General features: G+C 34.0%; 1 protein-coding gene across 6 annotated transcripts in view; it reads right to left on the bottom strand.

The window, feature by feature from the left end:
• CEP290 (centrosomal protein 290) overlaps positions 1-24853 on the bottom strand; it is a 94538-nt gene that overhangs the window by 32302 nt on the left and 37383 nt on the right. For 5 of the 6 annotated variants that reach the window (XM_045204460.3, XM_045204405.3, XM_045204493.3 and 2 more), the window contains exons 25-38: positions 24293-24466; positions 20045-20156; positions 15600-15805; positions 14249-14400; positions 10193-10304; positions 9130-9585; positions 8152-8316; positions 7471-7578; positions 7122-7256; positions 5940-6206; positions 5214-5321; positions 4370-4569; positions 1879-2092; positions 785-922 (exon numbers count right to left, since the gene is read on the bottom strand). In XM_045204460.3, the coding sequence (XP_045060395.2) occupies positions 785-922; positions 1879-2092; positions 4370-4569; positions 5214-5321; positions 5940-6206; positions 7122-7256; positions 7471-7578; positions 8152-8316; positions 9130-9585; positions 10193-10304; positions 14249-14400; positions 15600-15805; positions 20045-20156; positions 24293-24466 (2547 nt within the window). The remainder of the gene's footprint in view (positions 1-784; positions 923-1878; positions 2093-4369; positions 4570-5213; positions 5322-5939; positions 6207-7121; positions 7257-7470; positions 7579-8151; positions 8317-9129; positions 9586-10192; positions 10305-14248; positions 14401-15599; positions 15806-20044; positions 20157-24292; positions 24467-24853) is intronic. The other variant, XM_045204520.3, reaches the window with a different exon arrangement.

Genomic DNA, 24853 nt, shown 5'->3' with positions numbered 1-24853 from the left:
GAAAGGTGTTGAAGAAGACTCAACAAAAGGTTATTCCTGAAAATATATTTATTACTTAATGGATTTTTATTGTCACCTATACTCATAGTCTTTCATTCATAGGTGCAATGGAAGATTTTTAAAATATGAGTAAAACCCAGTCCTTATACAGTTTAATGGTGGTGAAGTATATATACATATAAACCAAGAGTAAGTCAAAATTATAAACAAAACAACATATAAAAGATTTCTCATTTTACTCAGAATACAGTATATGAAACTTTGTGTAAAGAGATTTAGAAATCATTATGAAATATATATATTCTGGAAAAAATTTAAATTACCAAACCTAATGATCAAGTAAGAACATAATAACATATTGCCAAAAAGTAGTAAGTAACTTTAAAAACAAGGCTTCAGAGCCAGGTAGCTCTGTAGATTAAATGTCAAGGACTGAGTGATATCCATAAACTATTTCAGGGGTAAAAAAAGGAAAGCTAATTAACTCATATTATAACTAGCAAAAACTAGATAGAAAATTCTGATATGACAAAAGAAATAAACAAAAAATCTACATAGTTACACCTCACTTACTAATACAGAAGTAAAAATCATTTGTAAAATGTTTATTAAATATAATTCTATTAGGAAGAGTAGCTTAAAATGGCCTATTCACTGCTAATTCCAAGGTGATAACCAGGGCATAAGTACAATAAAGATACTTATTGTTAAAAAAAAAAAGTGGGTTCTCTTCCATTGGAGTTATCAGGAAGGTTTTTATATTAATGAATGTGTTGATATTCACCCTGAGCTCTTTAGTATGTCGGTCAACAATCTGTTGAACATTGAGATCCGCCTCTTTCTGAGAAGTCGCAGAAATAATACGTTCTTCAGCTGCTGCTGTCATTTCTGCCCGGAGTTCCAAAAGTGCTCGACTAAGTGCCTAAAAGTGTCAATAGATATACAATTTCTTTTGAAAATCTGATGTTTTATATCAGCGATATGTAATACTTCTTTCAACTATTTGCCTAAAATACCATGTGCTTAATCAAACATAATTCACAAACTACAAGACAACTTTTTCAAATGAATTTCCTTTACTAATAGAACTCAATTCTTTCCAAATTGAGTATGAGAGTCCAAAATCTTGACAATAACAATTTTGGGAACCCGGCATTAAATCAGGCAATTTGTATTATTGCCTGAATTGAAAACCAGGTAAGTTTTGTTTTCAAATATCCAAGTTTAGATATTTATTTGAATTACTCAATACATCCTCCATATGAAACTAACTGAATTTAACTACACTAGGAAAGTTACTAGATTAAAAAAGGCTTAAAATTTGTCAATAAATTTCATGAGCTAGCACAGAAAAACAACAGCAACTTCTGAAACAATTGAGTATATCGAATCTGATAAATTTAAAAAACTAATAAATCAGAAAATCCACTGACCTACTTTTTATAAAAGTATCTATGTGACCTTCTTTTTTAACTTTTCCTATTCACTGTTATATCTCCCCCTCTTAAGCCCAAAATTGCTTAAAATTATTTATTCAAAATTTTCAAAATAGTCTCGCAGTAGCATAAAATCCCAGTAGAAAAGGAAAGGAAATAATGGAATTAAGGTCCCCTCTTATTTCTATTTCCCACAGATAACACACCTCTCAGATTGATCACAACATAAAAAGGTAAACTGGGCTATTTCTGAATTTACAAACACCACCAATAAGGCTGGTTAAGACAATTTTCTTAAAAGACCCTGCTTAACAGAAATAAAATAAGGCTCATACTCTATTCCAACAGAGAGAGAAAAACTAATCATCTTTAACAAGTCTAATCTAAAAACAATCTACCACATGCATTTCCTGAATATTGGTAACTTTCTGTTGTTACTTACTTTCTGTTGTTTCTCTTTAAGGGCTAACTGGCTCTTTAACCTTTCCACTAGGTTTTTCATTGTCGTTGTTGGAGCTCTTGAATTTGCTTCTTTTTGAGCCTGAAGTTCGGATTTTAAACTCTGTGACTCATTTCGTGACTGGGCCAGAAGGCACCTTAAGTCCTCTAGTTCTGCTTTCACTTTTTTTATTTCATCTGCATGGTTTTCTTGGAGCCTAATATAAGCAAACATATGTATTTAATAGAGTGATTGCTGCAATTAAAACTTTGATTGACACAAATTTTATATAAAGAGCAAATACTTGGTCCTAAGTATTCTTACAACCTAAGTCTTGATTCAAATCCAAAAGATATACAATTCTTTATTCCACTTAACTACTCTTAAACTTAACATAAAATAGACTTTTTCTTTCTAGTTTCCGTCTACTATTTTGGTAATGACTGCATCAAGTACTTTTGTGGTCTAAACAAATGACACGGAAAATGAACAAATGGCACTTAAATACTACGTGCCCTGCAAGATGTGACTGTTTCCTCTTCTCAGGGTTTCCCAAAAATGGCACCGTTAACTATTTGACTGAATAAATCTTTGTTGGGGGGCAAGGAGTGAGTGGTCCTATGCATGAAAATGTTTAGCAGCATCCATCGCTTCTACACACGAGATGCCAGTAGCACTCCTAGTGGTCATGTCAGAAAAAGTGTCCAGACATTACCAAATGTCCACGGGGGCACCTCAGTCGACAACCACTGTCCTACACTGTCATGTCGCAAAGACAAAATGTAAACTCTCACAGAAATTATGTCATCATTAATTTGTTTATGGTTCCAAAACAAATGTAACACTAGTATCACATCCATAACTAACATCTTATATCTATAGATATGGAAGTAGACACAATCAGCAGACTTAATCCAGTTAATCCTATCATTCATTCATCATTAGTAGGTCCATATACTAAATTACATGCAGTCCACTTTGTACTCAACATTGCATAGTAAAGTTAACAATAGGTAGAGTCAAACTGACCAATGAGAATTGTATTACACTATAAAGAAGTGCTAAACACTGAGACTTGTTGCTTACAGCAAAAAAAAGTGTTACTTTAATCATTAAATTGGGGAAATATAAGGTTTTACTAAGAAAAATACGAAGATCTATACTGTATTTTTGGACCATAAGACGCACCTAGGTTTTAGAGGAGGAAAATAGGAAAAAAATTCCTATTTTGAGCAAAAAGTGTGGTAAAATATTTAATAACCTAATTTTGAGCAAAAAGTGTGGTAAAATATTTAATAACCTAATATTTTACCAATGTAAATGTAAGCTACATATGGACTATAAAACGCACCCCCCCCATTTTCCTCCCAAATTTACAGGGGAAAGTGTCTTATAGTCCTAAAAATACGGTAATTTCCTCAGACACATTAAAATATACATACTGGACAAAAAAAATAAACCTAACCATACATAACCCTAGGTGATCTGGTCATAAATTCTTAACTGAGGAAGCAGTTCATGGTGGGTAGTCACACCCCAGGCTTATAACTTCTTTAGTAAAAGGTGTATCTTTGCCTTAAGTGAGCCCTGCCCATTGTTTTTGTTCACCTAGGTTAACACACCTTTGAAATGCCCTTTTTCCGACTCCTGGGAGAGAGAGCACATAACCCTCGTCAATTATTCTGTAACCCAGTCCCTGACTTGCTTTCTCCCACCACCCTGTAATCTTCCTTGCCGTTCCTTCCTCAATCCAAATGCCAGACAGAAACCACAAACTGTCATCCTTGGAAGCATTTCTGTGTCTGCAGAGATCTTACTTCCAGGTGCATCTCTGTTTGACTTAAATTCCCATAAACTCTTATAAAATTTTCCTACAGGTTTGGATGTCCTTATGTCAATAATACCAATTTGCACACAGAAAACAAAAGTGTAATTATAGACTAAAATGACATAGTAAAGTACAAAACAACAACTCAATTATTTCAATGGCAAAAAAATTATATAAATAAGGTAATTTTAAAGATGATTATTTTCTACATTCAGACATTAGGTTCAAAAGCAGAAGCAATTTTATACTGTAAAACAAGACAGAGACTTTATCAAAAGTAACATCTCATGTATAAAAGTCAATAGAATGAGAAAAATTAGATACCAAGAATACCATACAATATTGCTAATTCTCTTCCAGAGAATAATCTCTTTAAAGAGGTTAAAAACAAGATTCTAGACAAAGACTCAGGGCACTTGAATCAGGCTGACTAGATTCAAATTGTGACTTCCCCATTTCCTCCCAGGGATGTTACCGAACCTTCCTGTGGCCTAGATTCCTATGTAAAAAATGGGGAGATTATAACCTCTGTCATAAGTAGTCCTGAAGATAAACAAGATAATATATATAAAGTTTTTAGAAAGCTGCACAACACAGAAAACAGGTTATCCTTATTCTATCATTATTGCTATTTGCTCATTGTTGTGATATATTTCTAAGGCTTACCGTAATTTGGTATTTTCAAATTCTTTGATTTTTAATTCAGTGATTTCTTTTTGTCTCTCTAAATCTTGAGACACCTTTTTTAGCTTGATCAAAAGTGAGGAGAGAGAGTCGTCTTGTTCTGCTACCGTCTGTTCCATCTCAGCAAGACGAATGAAATGCTTGTTGGTAGGAACTGGAGGAGGAGGCTGTTTTAGTAAGTCCTGCGAAATATGAATAAAGTGCTCTGAACATGTACAACTCCGTGTGATGCTTATTCCATAATTTAACCTGGTTCCTCAAATACTCAAAAATATTATCTAATCTAAAGTGTAATAGGCAATAAAAGCTTAAAGAAAACAGGAAATAGACATCCTATTGTTTGTATTCCCAATATCTAGCAGAGTCCCTACATGTAGTGAAAGAACAATTCAATCAACATGGACTGAATTAATGAGTGAGGCTCAAGGATGATACAGTTTGCCTGTTAGGAGGTGAAAGATAGATCATTTTACACATACAAAAGACACAGATCAAAAGAGCCAAGTATAAACTGCATTCAGAACCTGAAAATCAGTTACATTTAGGTAAACAAATAATGAGCAAAATTTGAAAAAAAAGACGAGGTCAGACATGGAAGGCTTTGAGTATATGGCTAAAGAATACAAACACGATTTTATAGGCAGCAGTGAGATACTAAAGGATGTGGGTCTAGGGAGAAGAATGATCAGAACTGTGTTTTTAGAAGATTATTCTAGCAACAAAACATAGGGTGGCTTCTATCTGCCCCCCCAAAAAAGGAACTAAATTTTCAATTATATGGTCTCAGAAATCTATCAAGAATAGAACAAAGTTCTTAGAGTCTTACCCAGGCCGTCTGTTTGAATTTATTGAGTGAACTATCAGCCTGAAGTTCTAATTTACGATGAAGAATCTGAAGGTCTTCTTCATGTTTCTTAACAATTTCTCTTTGCTCCTGTTTTACAGCAAATCAAGACTATATCTTAAATTATGATTTAAATAAATTTACAATCTAAAGATACTAAATATTTTTATCTTTAAACTTTCACAATCCCTGTGAGATAGGGAAGGAACAATATTGGCACATAAACATATTTACACCAATATGCATTTCCGCTAGTACATATTCAAGATGTCAAGTTCAGCCTTAGGTCATAATTTAATATTAATATTAGAATAATATGTATCCATCATCTTTTAACTTGCTTCTAGAAAAGTTTTTAAATGCTGCTTCCCCCCAAGGTTCTAGCAAATCTGATTTCACTTACTGCTAGTGTGACAAGATTTCATTCTAACTTATTGACTCAATCCTTACCTATAAACTGAGATGGTGTTTTTGAATATCATATGGTTTCACCATGACAGCTATTCCTAATTTAGTCAATCCATAAGAGAAAGATTCATTCAGAAACTGCCAATTTTACTGACAGATCTGTAATCCAATCAATGAAAGTAACAATTTCTAAATGGAATCTATTTGAAAGCAAGAAATGAACTGCCACTTCAGGGCAGAATAATATTTGCATTTCACTAAAAAATATAATAAATAAAAGAGCATAACATAATGAAATACCTCTCTGGCCTTTTCCAGAAGATGCTGATACTTCTTTAACACTTCTTCCTTTTGATTTAACCTTGCCTGCATGTTGGCAATGGTCTGCTGAGCAATTTTCAACGTGTGATGGGACTGTGGTTCCACTACTTTCCTGCCGAGTTCCGCTATAAGCTTTTCTCGTTCTGCAGTGGCAGGTAAACGAAGCCTCAGTTCATTGATTACTTTGTCTCTTGACAGGATATTTTGCTCTGCTAACCGTAAAGCAGATTCTTTTTCTTTTAGCTTCTGCAATGATCAGATCATAATAAATTATTGAAGTATATATTTTTTTAAATGTGCATCTGAATTTTAAATGAGTTATAAGTTTTAAAAAGTTTCCCTTTGTTGTTTACAACATACTTACAATAGCCAAAAGATACTAATAAGGTTAAACTGATTGTATTGCTATGTAATGGCTCAGTTATCTACATGCATCCCTTATTTGTAAAACTATATCGCATGTATTAGAAATTTCATTGTTATGATGAAAATGAAATTTAAGTTACTTTATTTAGATCTTGTAGTTTTAGAACTAGAAATGTGTGGTGGTGCTAAATTTAGAAAGAAAATGTAATGAATTGTTCCTTTTATTCCAGTCCATTGATTATCAGACCACTAGAAGAGCAATTTATAAGTCAGCAGTGTACAAAATTGGAACTTTAGTTGCCCAAGTCAATAAATCACTATTATAAAATATGTGGCTTATGAAAACAAAACAGAAAAAACTCAAATTAGCTGTATCTATTGTTCTTTATTGGCTATTAGAAGCATTATAGAATATAAAAGGAGAGTGGAATTAGCAACAGATTCATCATTCTACCCATCGTCCTCATTAAAAAATATTACAGGGTGAAGCAAAAGTAGGTTTACAGTTGTATGTGAAACACAGTTTATTCTTACGTTACTATTTATCATGGTATTATTTTCCATATGAACAACTGTGAACCTACTTTTGCCCCACACTATATTTAGAAAATTCCACAATAATATAATAAATATTATTATAATTGGAATATTATATTATTATAATTGGAATATTATATTATTATAATATTATATTATGTTATTATAATTGGAATAAACATTATTATATTGGAATATAATAAATTCCACAATAAAACCCAATAATACATTAATCAAAATGCAAATTTTTCTAATTACCTCTTCTAGTGATTTGCAAGTTGCCCGTGTTTCTAGAATTATTCGAACATTCTCCTTAATTTTTCTTAGAGCAATCTCAAGTTGATTAGGAAGGGGCAAACTTGGGTCTGGCATTGATCCTGGAACCTCTTCAAACTATTAAAAATAGCATTTTGAAAAAAAGTTGTAGCATTAAGGAAAATAATATTAATTTTTACAATTATATGACAAGACACGGTTAAACCCCACTTATATTTGAAATATAAAAGGAAACATAAATTAAAATTCCATCTGACTTTAGAAAACATTTCTGTTGGTTAACATTATGGGCCATGCTGCAGAGTAGCAAACAGTAGCAAATCACTCATACCTTTTGTGCTGCACTTAGTATTTCACTTTGCTGACGGTTAAAAATGTCAAGCTGCCGTTCTAGCTCAACTTCTCTTTGATCCCAGGCCATTTGCCTTTCTTCATGAAACTGATCAAAGACAGTGTGTGTCAGGCATACACAGAGACACTCACCAAGCATATAATAGCATTTTCACATGCATTTTCTTACTTAATTCTCACAACAACCCTTTGAGGTCACTATTATTCTACGGGAAAAGGAAGCAAACCCAGAGAGGTAAAGTAACCTGCTTATGGTCATAGAGATAGGCAGATATGGAGTTGGAATTTCAATACATTCATGTACGCATCCATCTATCCACCCAAAACACACTTAATGACACGTACTATGTACCAAGCGCTACTCTAGGAAATGTAAGTGTAACAGTGAACAAAGCCCAGTCCCTTTCACCATGGAGCTTATATATTTATCAATGAGAAGGAAAGATAAATGTACTTATATATTATTCCTTTTTTAAGTTTAAGATTACTATTTCAACATAAATAAATAAATATGCATTTTTATAATGATTTAGAAAATAAAAAATAGAATATTTTATACCAAAACAATGGAAGCTAAATTCAAGTAGGAGAAGTAGTCATTCATACAATGTTTTTGTTTAAAATATTGCAACAAAACATCAAAATAAATATAAAATGAAACCTTGTTCTGCTGTACAATTTCCTCCTCCAGACTGCTGATTGTATGCTCATATTCACAAATTATATTATTCAAATATTTTATTTCTTCTTTATCTTTGACTAATTCTCTATTTAGTTTAAGCTCTTGAAGACGGAGTTCTTCTATTTTCATATGCCAACTGATTACCTAAAGATTCATATTCATATATACAAATGTAAATGCTATATGAGGAAATAACATTTTTCTGCACAATCCTAATGACTTTAATTCAAATGAATGAACATTATATAATAAAATAATATATAAAACTATCCTTTGTTAAGCCACATGGCAGCTTATTTACAATTTCCATAGAATTTTCTAAAAGTATGTGGGAGCTTAACATAAAACATTCTTCAAATTATGTTTTGAGTGGGATAGTGCTAACATTCACCTTCATTTACTCATTTAATGTATTTATTGGGTCTTATTGTGAGTATGTAACTGAAAATTGGCTTTACTTTCAAAAATGAAAATCCTAAATATTTTAGCTTAGAAAATAAAATTTAGTTGCAAGACAATTATTTTTCATTTAATTATTTCAAATAAGGTAAAAACAAAATATTACTAAAAATAAACATGGGCCTACTACTTGTACATAATTTTATACAAATCATGATTCCAAAGAGTAGAATTCAAATGATCACCATATAATGTTTAAACATAATTACAAACTAGTATTTTATTTATATATATATATATATAGTTTTTTAGAGTATTTAAAATTATTCGATATTTTAAAATCTACATTTCTACTAAAACCATTGCTTACAAGAATCTCGTTTTATTCTTACAAATAGACATTTAATAAAGCAAAAACCCTAATTTATAAAATCTCAACTAATATATTATAATTGGAATTTTGGTCATATATTAAACATTTTATATATAGGCACATGTTAAGAACCTAAAATTATCTAACTCTTCTGGAAACACTGAAGTTAAAAATCAATGTTTTACCTTTTGGGCTCCCCTGGCATCCTTTAAAGTGCTTATTAACTCTTCCAGCCCCTTTAACTTTAATTCCAACTCCATTTTTTTGTTTTCCATATTTCTGTATTCTTGTTGAGAATTTTTCATTTCTTGCATTATCTTCAGTTTGTCATTCTGTAGCTGAATCATCGTTTTAGAGAACTTTTCCTGCTGTGCCAAGGGCAAAGCCCCACTAAACTGGCGTCGTAGAGACTGAATTGTTTGGCGCAAATGTTTTGCTCTGTTCCTCCCCTCCAAGCGGGCAAAATAGAGAGCCTGCTCCTTCTCATCCAGTTTCTGTTCTAAGCGCAAATTACAGGCCTCCATCTTCCGCAGTTTCAATGTAAGAGACTCCAACTTACCAAGCGCAGTAACCTCGCTAATTTGAAGTGAGACAATGTGTTGGTGCAACTTGGCAATTAGTGCCTTTTCATCCGACTGTGCCTAATATAAAAATTATATATATTGTAGTAAGTCTCAAGTTTTTCCAATGAAGCTGATCATGGATTCAATATCATAATTTACTAAATAAAATTTAAAATTGTGCTACCTGAGGTCCTACAAAAATCTAACCTTGCATTAATACAAATTACCAAAGAACTGTAAACAACAAAAAACAAAGAAAAAAAAAAAAACCCAAAACAGAAAATCCAAATCTGTCATCTGAATAAGTAACAGTTGGAATAATATTGTTTGTTTTTTTACCTTCCATATATAAATAACAGTAATGGTATAATACTAACACGGACAGTGTGTTTTTTTTATTCTAAAAAAGCATATGTGAGAATGTGTGAAAAGCTACATAAAGCTAGGAGAGAAAATACTGCTATGAAAGACTTAACATTTCTCCTCACTCTCTTAACTCTGACCAACATTCAGAGCAATGCATTTGTAGGCATTTAAATGCTTTTCTGTATTATAAATGGTAATTCAAATTAAATTGTATAGGAGGCTCAATTTGATATATTCGCTGATTAAAACCATAAAATCATCCCGACATCTAATGTGAATTTAGGCATAAAATCAATATAGACGGCAACACTGCACATACCTGATAGTCTATCAGTTGCACCCTGATGGACTCTACTTCTTTTTCCCTGGACTGTTGTTGTGCACTCAAAATTTCTACTTGCCTTTTGGCGATGTCAGAAATCTCTCGCAGTCTGGAAGTGATATTTCAGAAACAATTAGGTACATTTTCTAAGTAAATAAATACCAGGATTTCAAATTTTTAAACCCTTGGAAAAGGTTTTAGCATCTCTTCTTTGTATGAAATGTTAAAGCAAAGTTTCCTAAACTGTTCCATGAAACATAATTCCGTGAGAGCTTAACATGTGTTTTATGAAAAAACTCCATTCCCAACATCCCTCCCCCCTTGAAAATTCATAATATATAGTATCATATTAAATATTCTGAGAAGTTTTAAAGTAAAAAATTATCTGAAACTATACATATGAGGGGAGACCACCAAAAAACCAGAATTTATTTATAAAAAATTATGTATTTATTCTCACATGTTTAAACTTCAGTCACCTTCAAAGTACTTTCCATTTGATACAATACACCTATTGAGACATTTTTTCCACTGCTCAAAACAGTTTTTGAACTTGTTAATTCTGATGCCTTTTAGTGCTTCTGCTGTTTTTTGTTCCACCTCTTCCACATCGGTAAAACATTTCCCTCTGAGGACTTTCTTCATCCAGGGAAAGAAAACGAAAGTTGCTTGGGCTGCAGTTGGGTAAATAAGGGAGGTGGGGCACAGGGGTCATGATGTTTTTGGTCAAAAACTGTTGAATGTTCAATGTAGTGTGGGCCGGTGCGCTCTTAAATCACCTATCATGAAGGGCGAATGCATAGAAAGAGCCTTCAAAATATTCACTGAAGCCCAAAGAAGCCTCTCACAACAATGGCAGTTGCTACACTGATACAAAGGGGTTCCTAGAACACTTACCACGCAGGGGTAGCCTGTACTATAAGGGGCCTGCCCTCCACAACATAATTCTGGTTTTTGGGGGGGTCTTCCCTTGTACATATTATTTTCCAAATGCATGTGATCCAAGTACTCCTATCTCACATGTTTTTGAAAAGACATTTATCATAGTTTGGCATAGCTAGAATAAGGTATTAAGTAGCTTTATTTGTTATAATTCCACATTAATTGCTGGTGACAATATGGAAAAAGTGTTAGGCAGCAGCTAGGAATGAACAGCCAGAGGGGAAACAAAGGCAGGGCCCTCACCATTACAACTTAATAAAGAATTTAATACAGGAGGCTAGAAGCAAAGAGAAGTCCTGTCTCACCAATTAGCTCAGCAGTCCTGAGCTCAGTTTGGTAAGATCTGCTAGGTTCCTGAGCATCACAAGCAAAATAGCACAGGAGGAGGGGAGAGTCCTTCAGACTGTGCTGAGAAAAGGGGCTTCCGGAACAACCTTACTAAGATTGCCGGGTGATCTGAACATCACAAGTGGGAATTGCACAGGAGGAAGAGGGGGGCCCATGATGGGAGAGGGGGCCTCTGTAACAATTTCACTAGGACAAAGAGCTTTACTAACTGAGAAAGAAAGCCTTTGTATCTGGACATTATTCCTAAGATTTAGAAAGGGGAGAAGGGGAGGGAACCTAAAAGCTGACTGAGGTATAATAACCCCTGAACTCCAATAGTCAGTGTACTCAGATTAGCTAGGTACCCACTTGTAGCTCAAGTGTACAGAACAAACTCACTAACAGATCCACTAACAACTTTTTTTCCTCGATATGTGACGCATTCAGACTAGCTGGGTGTCTGCTTGCAGCTTTGTACTCGTATGTATTTCATAAATAAACTTGCTATCTCATTTCCACTATACGTGTTTGTCTCTCACTTGAGTTTGTGTCTCGCGAGTGAGACAAGAACCAAATTGGGGGAGAGACATCCTGACTCGGGTCTCTCTCTTCCTATCTGTAACAAAAGGGGAACCCTTTCGGACTGTTGATGGGAATGCAGACTGGTGCTGCCACGGGGGAAAGCAGTATGAAAATAACCTCAAAACATTAAAAACGGATACGCCTTTTGAACCAGAGATTCCACTTCTCTGAATTTATTCAAAGAAACCCAAAACACTAACTTGAAAGAACATAAACACCCCTATGTTCATTGCGGCATTATTTACAATTGCCCAAATATGGAAGCAGCCCAAGCATCCATCAGTAGATAAGGGGGTAAAATAACTATGGGATATTTACACAATGGAATACTACTCAGCTGTAAAAATGAAGAAATTTTACCATTTGTGACAGTATGGATGGACCTAGAGAATATTATGCTAAGTGAAATAAACTAATCAGAAAAAGACAAATGATTTCACTCATATATGGAATCTAATGAATAAAGTGAACTAACAAGCAAAATAGAGATAGATTCATGGACAGAGAGCAGGCTGACAGCTATGGGAGGAGTTAGGGGATAAAAGGATTAAGCAAAAAGGTAAAAGGACTTATGGACAACAGTGTGGTGACTGCGGGGTGCAGTGGGGTGTGAGGGGGCTAAATGGCAATAGAAAAAATACAATAAAATTAAAAGTGAGGTTTGGCCTAAAAAAAGATTACAGATATTTAAAATTCCTAGGTTCTCTAGGTAGATTAATGCATGTATTGATTTGCTTTATTTTAATTTACAAGTTATCAGAAATGTGAAGAAGATTATACATTTTCTAAATTTACAATAAAAGGGAGAAGCTTGATGATAATTTATTAAATTTCATTTTTTAAAGATTTTATTTATCTATTTTTAGAGAGGGAAAGGAAAGGAGAGAGGGAAAGAAATATCACTGTGTGGTTGCCTCTCCTGCGCCCCCTACTGGGGACCTGGCCCAAAACCCATGCATGTACCCTGACTGGGAATCAAACTGGCGACCCTGTGGTTCGCAGTCCGGCACTTGATCCACTGAGCCACACCAGCCAGGGAATTTATTAAATTTCTTATATGACTACTGTGTTGAGATAACACAGGTAAAGTAAAATGCATTTTACTCTGGGCTGGAATTATTTTATCTTAGTGTGACATATAAGTAAGGTTTCCTCATAATGATTACAAGCTCTCATTGACAGTAATATTAAGTTTTCATTAATTAAGATATAAAATGAATAACATAACTTAGCTCATTCAAAAGGTAAGGTCCATGAGGTGATAGGAAGAATAAAAAAGGAATCTTTCACAGTGAAAATGGCTGACATTCCCAAAATGATATCAAAGCTCCAATAAATGGCTATTAACTATGGGGAGGCCATAAAACTCTTTTCACTAATTATTTGCACTTGATAGATCAACTCAGGGATCCTCACACTTTTTTTTGGTTTTTTTTTGTTTGATTTATTGTGGTGACTTTGGTTTATAAAATTACAGGTTTCTACAATACATCGTCTGTATATTGAATTGTGTTTTCACCAGCCAAATTGGGATGCTCACACTTTTCTACAGAAGTAACACATAATTACAAAGAAGAGTGCCTATATAGCATACCTACCCGGCACACAGTACTTACACCTTACATATATGTTGTATTCTAAGCAAATAAACTGTTTCTACACATAACATGAAAATAACAATGTTACTTCAGAGTTATTAAGTATAATTGTATGAGTTAGTATATGTTTAGCATAGTATATATAGTAGATACCCAAAACTAACCAAAATTTGAATGTTTCATTGTATTTTTACATCAACCTTCTGAACAGGTAGAAGAGGCACTATTTCTGTTCTAATAAAGTAAAAAATAAAAAGCAAGTTTAAATAAATTAATGGCCCTCCCTTCTAAAAATATGTTAATATGTAGAAGAATTAGGCCTCAGAAGGTCTTGGTTCCCAGTCTGCTCTTTCTGCAACATTACCCTTGGACTCTGAAAATTTGTGAATCTTGAGAAGTGATTTCCTCTTCAACATTATTATTTATGCCCATTAAAAATCAATCTAATTAGATTATTTAAGCATGTTCTTTTGAAAAGAAACCAATATCAATTGCCACTAACAATATTTTCCCAGTACCACTGTATTTCTAGCTTTCTTAAAAACAAATTAAGAGTAGAAAGATACATCTAATCAAGTGACCAGAAAGTTTTACATGAACTTACTTTGACACTTCAACTTTGAGTTCCATTTCATTCTTCTCTAATTCTAGAATCCGTTGTCTATCAGCATCACTTACTGTCTTGCTCACACTATCAGCTAATTCATCTCTTAAAGTCTGTTCTACCTTCTGTGCTTCCAAGTTGATTTTGGTAAGCTAAAAAAAAAGTAACAAGAAATATTCAGATATATCAGCTTGTAAAGAGGCTTTTCTTTTTAATTTAGCTTTTAGCATAGCGCAGCCCTCTTTACATTGCATCACTCCACACACTGAATTGAGTGTGAAGGACAAAGAACAGACTGAAAAGGGTAAAGAGAGAAAGAGTCAGGAACAAATTATGCAAACTCTGGTTATATGCCAACTCGCCAGAAGTCATTTTTGTTAGGTAACTCACAATCAAATAATATCAGAATCTCTGATATTTCTCTTAGGATTTTATTTTTATTTACTTTTAGAGAGAGGATAAGGAAGGGAGAAAGAGAGGGAAAGAAACATCGATGTGAGAGAGAAACGCACAGGCTGCCTCTCACACATCTCCAACTGAGGATCTGGTCTGCAATCCAGGCATGTGCCCTGACTAGGAATCGAACCAGTGACCTTTACGTTTGCAGGCCGGTGCTCAATCCACTAAGCCACACCAGCCGGGGCAGAATTTCTGATATTCTTAATGTGCTAGGAATGCAGTATACTCATTATATTTTACTTCAGTTCTATCACCTGTAAATAAATCTAAATGAGTTAATAAAATCTTAGTATATATTTAGTGGCAGTTAAAACAAAACAAAATGATGCCATGCTTTGAAAATTATACTAATACTCAAGGTAAAACAAATGAATATTACAAGAATGCTACTTCATCATAAACTGTCAAATACTTGCAAACTGTATTTATTACCACCCACTTTAATAATTCTGACCATGTCAAAAAAAAGTCGAAAATCTCCGATAAGCATACGAAGTGCCTCAGAGCAGAGACTGCTGTTCACAGTATTTTGTTTCCTGCTCTAATTCCAGCCCCTCTACAGTGTCTAGAATGAAATAGGCACCACATAAATATTTGTTAAATGAATGGAAGGTAGTGGCAAGCAACTCCATCATTAAGCAAGTATTCTTTCTTTTGCAAATTAAATCTAATAATGTAATGCTGGTGAGAAATAAGAACTCATTCACAGAAATATTTGTTTTCTTTTTAAACATTAAAAAATACATATTTTATCCTTATCCATTACATAAAGCATGAGTACTATATTAATATGCTACTTCAGAGATACAAACAAACCTCGTACATAATACAATGTCTACCACAACTAATTCCTTATTTTTTTAATTACATAATAAAAATGGTAATATCAAACCTCAGCGAACTTGGTTTCCAATTCAAAATTACGTTCTTCCATTTGTTTTAATGAAGTCCTTATGTGTTCATACATTTTTTGGGAATGTTCAGCCCGCTGCCTTTCATTTAATTCCTTCATCTCCAGCATAGTGATTTTTTTTGAAATAGAAGCAATCTCAGTGTTGGTTATTGATTTCTTTGCCTTATCCATATTAGATTCATTTCCTATATACAAGAATATTTAAGTCAAACTTATGCTGTTCTTATAAAAATTATATTCCAGGTATTTTAGACTTTGTGTTCAAGAAAAAACACGAGCCCTCTGAATTATGGCAGGTCCGGACCCTAATCATGGCTCTAGACACAGCCCTTCCTGTTACACGCTGCCTTTCCCATGTAACCTCTGCATGCATCTGAGACGCACAGTCTCCATCAATCAAATGATAATAAAAACTACTCCTCCTGGGATTACTGACATACCAATGTAAAAATATAGTGGAAATGGTGTCACATACAGAGTTAAAAAAGGGTAAATAACTATATTTTGATAACAAAGTAGATAAATGATATAATAAGAAATTAAAAGAATAACACTATTTGGTGAATATAAGTGCAATGACTTCATTTTAAAGTGTCACAGAGTCAAGCAGAAATTAAAATATGAAGCCATATGATTTACAGATCTCACCGAGTATCTATCTTCTTTAACCATGAGTATTACATAGCTTTTGTAAATACCTAGTATCAAGTATTTTAATTTACTTTATTAGTTATCACAAAATAATCTCATATATGCATGATTATATGTGTGTATATATATGTACATATGTATGCTATATATACATAAACACACACACACACACATATAGTATGGCTTGTCTTTGGGCAAAGAAGTCTGTGGTTAAATAAAATAAGAAGATGGAGGTGCAGGAAAACATAGCTTGCCTCCTCACACAACCACATCAAAATTACAACAAAACTACAGAACAACCATCACTTAGAACCATCAGAAACTGAGCGGAATGGAAGTACGACAACTATGGAATTAAAGAAACTATATCCATTCAGACGTGGAGGAGAAGCAGAGACATAGAGATGTGGAACAGGCTGGACCCACACCCATGTGTGGTGACACAACAATCAGGAGGGATAACTCTGGAGAAAGGAGACCCAGCCCCAACACCAGGCTCCCTGCCCAGGGTTCCAGTCCTAGGAAAATAAGTTCCCACAACTTCTGGCTGCAAAAACCAGTGGGGTTTGAGTCAATGAAAGAAACTTCTGCAGTTTCAAGCAGTTCTTCTTAAAAAACCCACAAAAGGGCTTAATCAGACCCACTCCCACTGAGCCATGCTACCTAGACAGGGAGTCAGAGCAGCTCTACCCAATACACAGAAACCAACACAGGGAGGCTACCAAAATGGAGACAAAGAAACATGGCCCAAATGAAAGAACAGATCAAAACTCCAGAAAAAGAACTAAACAAAATGGAGATAAGCAATCCTTCAGATGAGGAGTTCAAAACACTGGTTATAAGGATGCTCAAGGAACTTAAGAGAGGACCTCGATAGCATTAAAAAAATCCAGTCAGAAATGAAGGATTCACTAATTGAAATAAAGAACAATTTACAGGGAAACAACAGTAAAGTGGATGAAGCTAAGAATGAAATAAATTGGAACATAAGGTAGCAAAACCAAACAATCAGAACAACAAGAAGAAAAATGAATTAAAAAAAGTGAGGATAGTGTAAGCAGCCTATGGGACAACTTAAGCATCCTAACATTTGCTTCATAGAGCTGCCTGAAGGAAAAGAGAAAAAAGAAGAAATTGAAAATCTATTTGAAAAAATAATGTAAGAAAACTTCCCTAATTTGGTGAAGGAAATAGACATGCAAGTCCAGGAAGCACAGAGAGTCCCACACAAGATGGATGCAAAGAGGCCCACTCTGAGACACATCATGACTAAAATGCAGAAAGTTAAAGATAAAGAGAGAATCTTAATGCAGCAAGAGAAAAGCAGTTAGTTACCTATGTGGGAGTTCCCATAAGACTGTCAGCTGATTTCTCTAAAGAAACTTTGTAGGTTTGAAGTTATTGGCAAGGAATATTCAGAATAATGAAAAGCAGAGATCTCCAGCCAAGATTGCTCTACCCAGCAGCACTATCATTTAGAATTGAAGGGCAGATAAAGAGCTTCCCAGACAAAAAATAAACTAAAGGAGTTCAGCATCACCAAACCCTTATTATATGAAATGTTAAAGGGACTTATTTAAGAAAAAGAAGATCAAAACTATGAATAAAATGGCAAAAATACATATCTATCAACTATTGAATATAAAAAATGAACTAAGCAAACATGAGGAACAGAGAAAAAATCATGGATAAGTTTTGATGGTTGCCAGGTGAGGGGTGGTGTAGGGAATGGGTAAAAAGGTAAGGGGATTAAGAAGTACAAATAGGTAGTTACAGAACAGCCATGGGGATGTAAAGTACAGTATAGGAAATAGAGTAGTCAAAGAATTATATGCATGACCCATGGACTTGGTTTCAGTGTCTCCCTCAGTTTTAAGAAGTATTTCATTTTGTTCTGCATGCATCTTTAAACATATGAGTTTAGAATAGCTACTGCAAACAACGATCAAATAATTAACAGTAACAGATGACTGAAAGAAGCTAAAAGTGTTAATCAGTCCATTATGGAATACAGACTCATTCAGTCAATCCTAAACACCATGAATAAAAGAAAAAAATTGCATTAAATATAAATATACAAGGAATATAAAACCCCTTCTCCATTCAATTCTGTGCTAAACTATGATAATGAAAAGAGGCGCATCACAAAAGGTACAACGATTAGCCATCTCTGTACTCTCGTATTTGGAATTTTCTTAGGGAGAGGGTAGTGCACACCACCCCAACACCAAAAACTCTTGGATGAAAAAAGCTAATATGAGACACTTTTAAACAAAGATATATGAAAAACAGAAAATAATGAAAGCTTAAAATCTTTCATGGCCATGTATGGGAGAAATTAAAGTATTTGAAAATTTAAAAATTTTGATAGGCGTTATTAAAAAGATACAGCATAATACTAATTTTATTTATCTTACGTGGTATCTTCTTTTATGTAGGAGCTACACTGATGTCAATTCACTTCAAATCTCTTAATGAATTAAAAATTACATTTTTAAAAGTAGCTTATTTTATTTTAAAGAATACATTTATTTATTATTAGAGAGAGAAGAAGGGAAGGAGAAAAAGAGGAAGAGAAACATTGATTACACGCCCCCAAATGAGGATCTGGCATGCAACCCAGACATGTGCCCTGACCAGGAATCGAACTGGTGATCTTTCAGTTTGAGGGACAACAACCAACCTAGTGAGTGAGTCACACCAGTTAGAGCTCTAACAGTAGCTTACTTTGGACTTCCCAATGTTAGGCCTCTCTAAACTACATATCTCAGTTACCAATGTAATAACACAGTTGTATTGAGCAACAGCAACTGTGAACAGCATTAGAGCTCTAAGGTCCAAAAGGAAACACATGAAAACACCTTGACCAAAGTAGCAAATTTATTTGAAAATTATAAAGCATAATGCTAGCAAGATAAAAAGTTTTAAATGCTATAAACTGAGAAAACCATTTGAAAAACTAATATGGAAAACCCTAGCAGGAGCAACAAAGATTTTAATACCCTCTGAGAAAATAATTTCTGTTAGATATACATGAAGATGTTCTTTGCAGCACTATAACAATAACAAAAATAAGAAAAGCTAGTGATTTAATCATTCAAACACAGAAAGATACTGCATAAATATTTATAAGTATGATGAATAAAACATAGCAATATTTTCATATCTACTCAGTAAATACAGTATATACTATGTTTACTATAATTTAAAGTACATACAATATTTAAGCATGTATAAGGTAATACAAAAAGTGATAATATAGTAGTGGAACCACGGGTAATATAAATTAAAAAAATTTTTGATGCTATATGGTCATCTGTTATATATATATATATATTCATATATACATAGAGAGAGACAGACAGACAGAGACAGACAGAGAGAGTCACCTTTTAATTTAAAAATGTCACATGATATAGTCCTGACATAACTTTATACATGGTGACAGAACTCATAATACTGTCACTAAACTGCAGGTATTTCAAAATTATCACAAGTCTTGATTGTTAAATAGTTCAAAACAGCTAATGCTTAGTTATAAATTTTTACCGTGATTTTAGTTGGAACAAATCTAATTTTATAACTGAAAACCAAATTTGGGTGGAGATTAGTACACGATATTATTCAACTGCCTGCTAAATTAAACTGTTAGACAAAGAATTCATTTTTATCAAAATACTTTCTTTTCATCCAGTATAGAAAAAGAACTTTAAATGAAAAATATTCACTATTAGAACTTAATCATTTTATATTATCATAACCATAGTACTTACCTAATTTAGTTTCTTGTTCCCAGGCTTGTTCAATAGTGTGAAGTTTTTCCTTGGTAATCTCTAGTTCTTTATTTATAGACTCTATTTGTTCTTTTAGAGATGCATTTTCACACTGAATTAAACAGAAACAGCACTGAGAAACTACATTACAATTCCGACTACCACCAAAAAAATAACATTGTCTTAACTTTATATATCTCCTGAAACTCACAATCCAGTTTCTTTTACAAAATTAGAAGTTTCCACACATGTAATACACATATAGGTATATGTACATATGATATAAAACATTATTTAAAAATAAAATCTTGTGTATCAAATATGTGGTCCTAGCTGCAGCCATACTCCTTTTGATCAAGAACTCACTGCTTCCTAACCTTCACATACTAGTGCTACTTCCCTCATTCACACAAATAGTTCCTGGGCATCCCTAGCATGCTATCAATGACGGGTGCTATATGTTAACAGTAAAAAGAAACAGAACAAATTCTGGCCTTCACAGGCCTTACCATTTGGTGTCCGTGGACACATATGTGTGGCAGGAGTTGGGGAGGGTGTATAGCACAGCAGATAGTAAACAGGTAAGTAAACAAAAGAAAATCATTAATAATCAAGATATGGAAAGAAACAGTATGGGCCCAGAGAACAATAAAAGGAGCCATATGGAGATAGAACAGTTAAAGAAGGTAATACCCAACCGAAGAGGTGGTATTTAAGTTGAAACCTAAGCTATGAGAAGGGGCCAGTCTTGACAAGAAAGCAGCCATGGAAAGAAATCATGTACTGGTAAACCCAGATGCTCTAAAGCAGGAAAGACTTGGAAGTGCTACAGGACATGAGCATGGTGAGAAAAAATAAAAGTGAAGAGTGGAATAAGAGAAAGTTGGAAAGATAACTAGGACCCAAACACACACACATACAAAACAAATAGGAAAAAAAAAAAAAAAACAAGAAAAGAAAGGAAAAGAAGAAAAAGGAACCATAATGGGGTTATACTAAGCAAGGCATGTTATGTCAAGATGAAGAACTGAATTTAACTTAATGCATAATGGGATATGATTTAAAGATTAAACAATTCCAGGATGTAACATAGAGAATAAAGGAATAAACAGGGAAATCAGAAAATACGATGATATTGTAAAGTCCAGATGAGTGACAATGCTGGATCACACTAGAGTAATAGCAGTAAAGATGAAAAAAGAGGACACATGTGAATTAATTATTTGGGGAAATAAAAATGACAGCAGCTTCCTGCTATCTTCTACTCCTTCAGTGAGCAGAGAATAACTCTAAGGTATCCGCCTTAACTAACTGAAGACAATATGGCATATATTGAAACAAGAATGACTATGAGAGAAATAGACATCAGGAGTGCATTTTGGACACGTTAAATTTGAGACCCCCCTGAAACGTGAGTTGTAAAGGTGGTAATTCCACACAGTAGACGACAGCTCTGAGAAGTCAGGCTGGGGACATACATGTAGGAGTTGGAACATAAGTACATTTTAAGCTGATTTATTCTTCTTTGAACAGATAAAACGCCTACTCTATGCCAGGTATTCTAAGCACTGTACTTCAATGGTAAACAAATTCCATCCTAGAAATTGCGTTTTAGTGGCGTAGTTAGAAAACAAGCCAATATATAACACAATGCATGTCAGGTAATAAGAGTTAATGAAGAATATCAAAACAGAAAAATGAGGTTTTTTAAAAGGGGATGTCATGATGAAAAGAAAAGCAGGGTAAGAGATTACTCTGGTGACATCCCCAACTATACAACCCAGTTCTAAATACTGTAAATACATAGGAGAAAAACAAACAAGGGCTGGGAGTATTTTAACTATGTTTCTACCCCCCCCCCCCTTTTTTTTTTTCTTTGAGTTCCAGACTCTTTCAAAGTGAAGTTCTGGTCTTGCTCCAGGTCCCACTTTCATCCCCCCTGCGCTGGTATTGCACCTCATTTATTACCATTCTCATCTGTAATCTTTAATCACACTCTTCCTATTGGCTCTAAGTTTTCTTTCCCTCTCTCTTCAAACGGCACTGGTCTCATTTAAAAAAAAAAAAGTGATAAAACAAAACAAATCCTCTTCTTCATTCTAATTCAATACACATTTATTTCTTTTTCTTCTATTACCAAATTTCTAGTTTTTCAATTGCCTTATCACCCATTCAGTTTTGTATGTCCTAATCACCAACCCTGCTCTTTAAAATTTGGAAATCCAATTTCAATAATCTTTATTCCCATGAAACTTTACTCTTAAAAGGCCTTTTTGGCCCTGGCTGGTGTGGCTCAGTGGATTGAGCACTGGCTGTGAACCAAAGGGTCGCTGGTTCAATTCCCAGTCAGGGCACATGCCTGGGCTGCAGGCCAGGCCCTCAGTGGGGGCCATGTGAGAGGCAACTGCACATTGATGTTTCTCTCCCTCCCTACCCCTCTCTCTAGAAATAAATAAATAATTTTTTTTTTAAAAAGGCCTTTTTGATTTCTTAGTCACCATATATGATGATCTCTGCATCATGGCTCCACACCATCAGTCCCTGTCTGAGGTCAACAGTAAGAGCGCTAAGTCTGCCAAACAGGAGGCACTAAACACACACATGAATTAAGCAGAGTTCCTGGTATCAAAGGCTTACATTCCCAGAGGGGAGGCAGACATAGAAACATATATAATATGATGTGATATAAACAGCAGAACTAGGCACAGGATGTAGAACTAATATAGACAGAGGGAGTTTGGTCTATGACGAAGGATGCTTCAGAAGAAAGGAGACTATCTATACAAAGTTTTGAAACATGAATAGAAATTCACTGAGCAGATGAACTGGGAGAGTGGAAGAGTTTTCTCAATAAAGGAAAGAGCATGTACAAAAGAATATATGTAAGAAAATACACTTGTATTTAAAGAGACAGTAGTTTGGTTTCTAACACATACCTTGTGCAACTCCTTAGAGCGTTAGAGGAGATGAAGTGAAGGAAGTGAAAGCTAATCAGAACAGGCACTTGACTTTTATTCTTTAAGTGACTGGCAGCTTTCAACAGGTTTTAAACAAGGGAATGACATGGTCAGATTCACATTTAGAATTATCATTCAGTGGCAGTAAGGTGGGCATAACACTGGACATAAAGATATGAGCAATGGCTACCACAATAAAGATAATAAACACAAAAGATAATTTTTCTTTAAAAATAGGGATAGATATGTTTTCAGAATTATAACTGAGATATGGAAAATAAAGGAGAGAAAGGGATATAATACAGATGAAAAATTTTTAAATTTTGAGAAAAAATAAAAATATTCTTTGGGAAAATAGGTAAAATAAATTTAAAATTTCTCATTTATGTTATCTACAGGTGATTTCTTACCTAATTTTCTAATGATAAAGAGAAGAGGATGAAGGACATGAAAATAGAAAAAATGAATTATTACCACATTTAAATATTCCAAATTTTCTATAAAATTAATATAATCATCTCTCTTTGGCAAAAAAGTAAAAAGTAAACTGATCGTGATTGCTTCCAGTTAGTATAAATCAATTGTGACTCAGATAATTCTGTAGGAGTCACTGAAGGCTATTGAGAACAATGTCTTCGATCATTGAGTGTGTCCCCCTAAGCAGTAAAAGCTTTGAGCCAATAGGATTCTATCTCATTCCACTCCATTAGAAGATCATAAAAGAAAATAAGCCAAAAGACAGAAAAACCTCCATTTCTGATATGGAAGATGAATAAACCAGGAGCTTGTTTTGCCTACCACAAAAAGGAATGGAGGTTAAGTGGCTACAAGAGTTAAGTGGCCAAAGGGTCTGGGCCATATTCGCTGTTTGAATTAAATTCATAGTACTTCATCCTACTCTTCTGTCTCTCTACCACGAGAAAGAATGGGAATTTGCTGAGATCACCCATGGTCTGGGAAGAGCCACTTACATCTCATCCACTCTTGGCTACAACCACCACAAGAAAACAGAAAAGCCAGGGACCATGACAGAATAATTTGCTCTGGGAACAGAGGTAAGAGAAAAAATGGGTACTAAATGATGCTTCCTCTTATGATTATAATTTTCTATCTGTTCCTTTTTCTTTTTGAATTTCCTGGTGGTAAGAGGTCTGATTCAGCTAAATCACACAAGTTGGCTATGGAGAATGACCTGGACGAAGTTGTCCAGAGGTCCTTTGGCACTTACAGGTAAGATATCATCAAGGAAAAACGGCTGATATCTCAAGGTTCAGTGACCACACAAACTTACCTCTAGATGTTCCAAGTTATTTGTTCTTTGAACAAGCACATTATCTTTTTGCAAGATGTCCCTGTACTTAACAGTCAGTTCGTTGTATTGTTTATTGGCCAATTCTAGTTCAGACAGAGAAACACTATTATCCATAACTTTTTGGAGAGCTGCAATCTTGAAAATGGCCATCTCCTGTGTGAATAAGAATACAATGAGTTAATGCATTTTTTTCTGATGAGGCACTAGCCACTTTTAAAAAAGATAATACAACCAAAAACAAAACAGATTTTAGAATAGTTTAAAAAAAATAAGAATTCTCAAGTAAGTAAAATATTGCAATAATAGTTTCTTTTATATAAAATGTTATTAGGAAAGTTTTATCATAATAAAAATATAAATATAGTGAATCCTTTAATAAATTCTGTCATAGTAAAATGAAATTCAGTTAATTTGAGCAGAATAAAAAAAAAGCAACAGGAAATACATCACTCAGAATGTATCTTTGGCTAGATTTTCTAAATTTCACAAGATTAAAAAAATAACTTCCCTTATGACACCAGGACGGCAAAATTATCATTG

The sequence above is a fragment of the Desmodus rotundus genome, chromosome 3, assembly GCF_022682495.2.
Source record: "Desmodus rotundus isolate HL8 chromosome 3, HLdesRot8A.1, whole genome shotgun sequence".
Classification (NCBI taxonomy): domain Eukaryota; kingdom Metazoa; phylum Chordata; class Mammalia; order Chiroptera; family Phyllostomidae; genus Desmodus; species Desmodus rotundus.
Note: the sequence above shows the minus strand (reverse complement) of the source record. Positions and strands in the feature narration are given on the sequence as shown.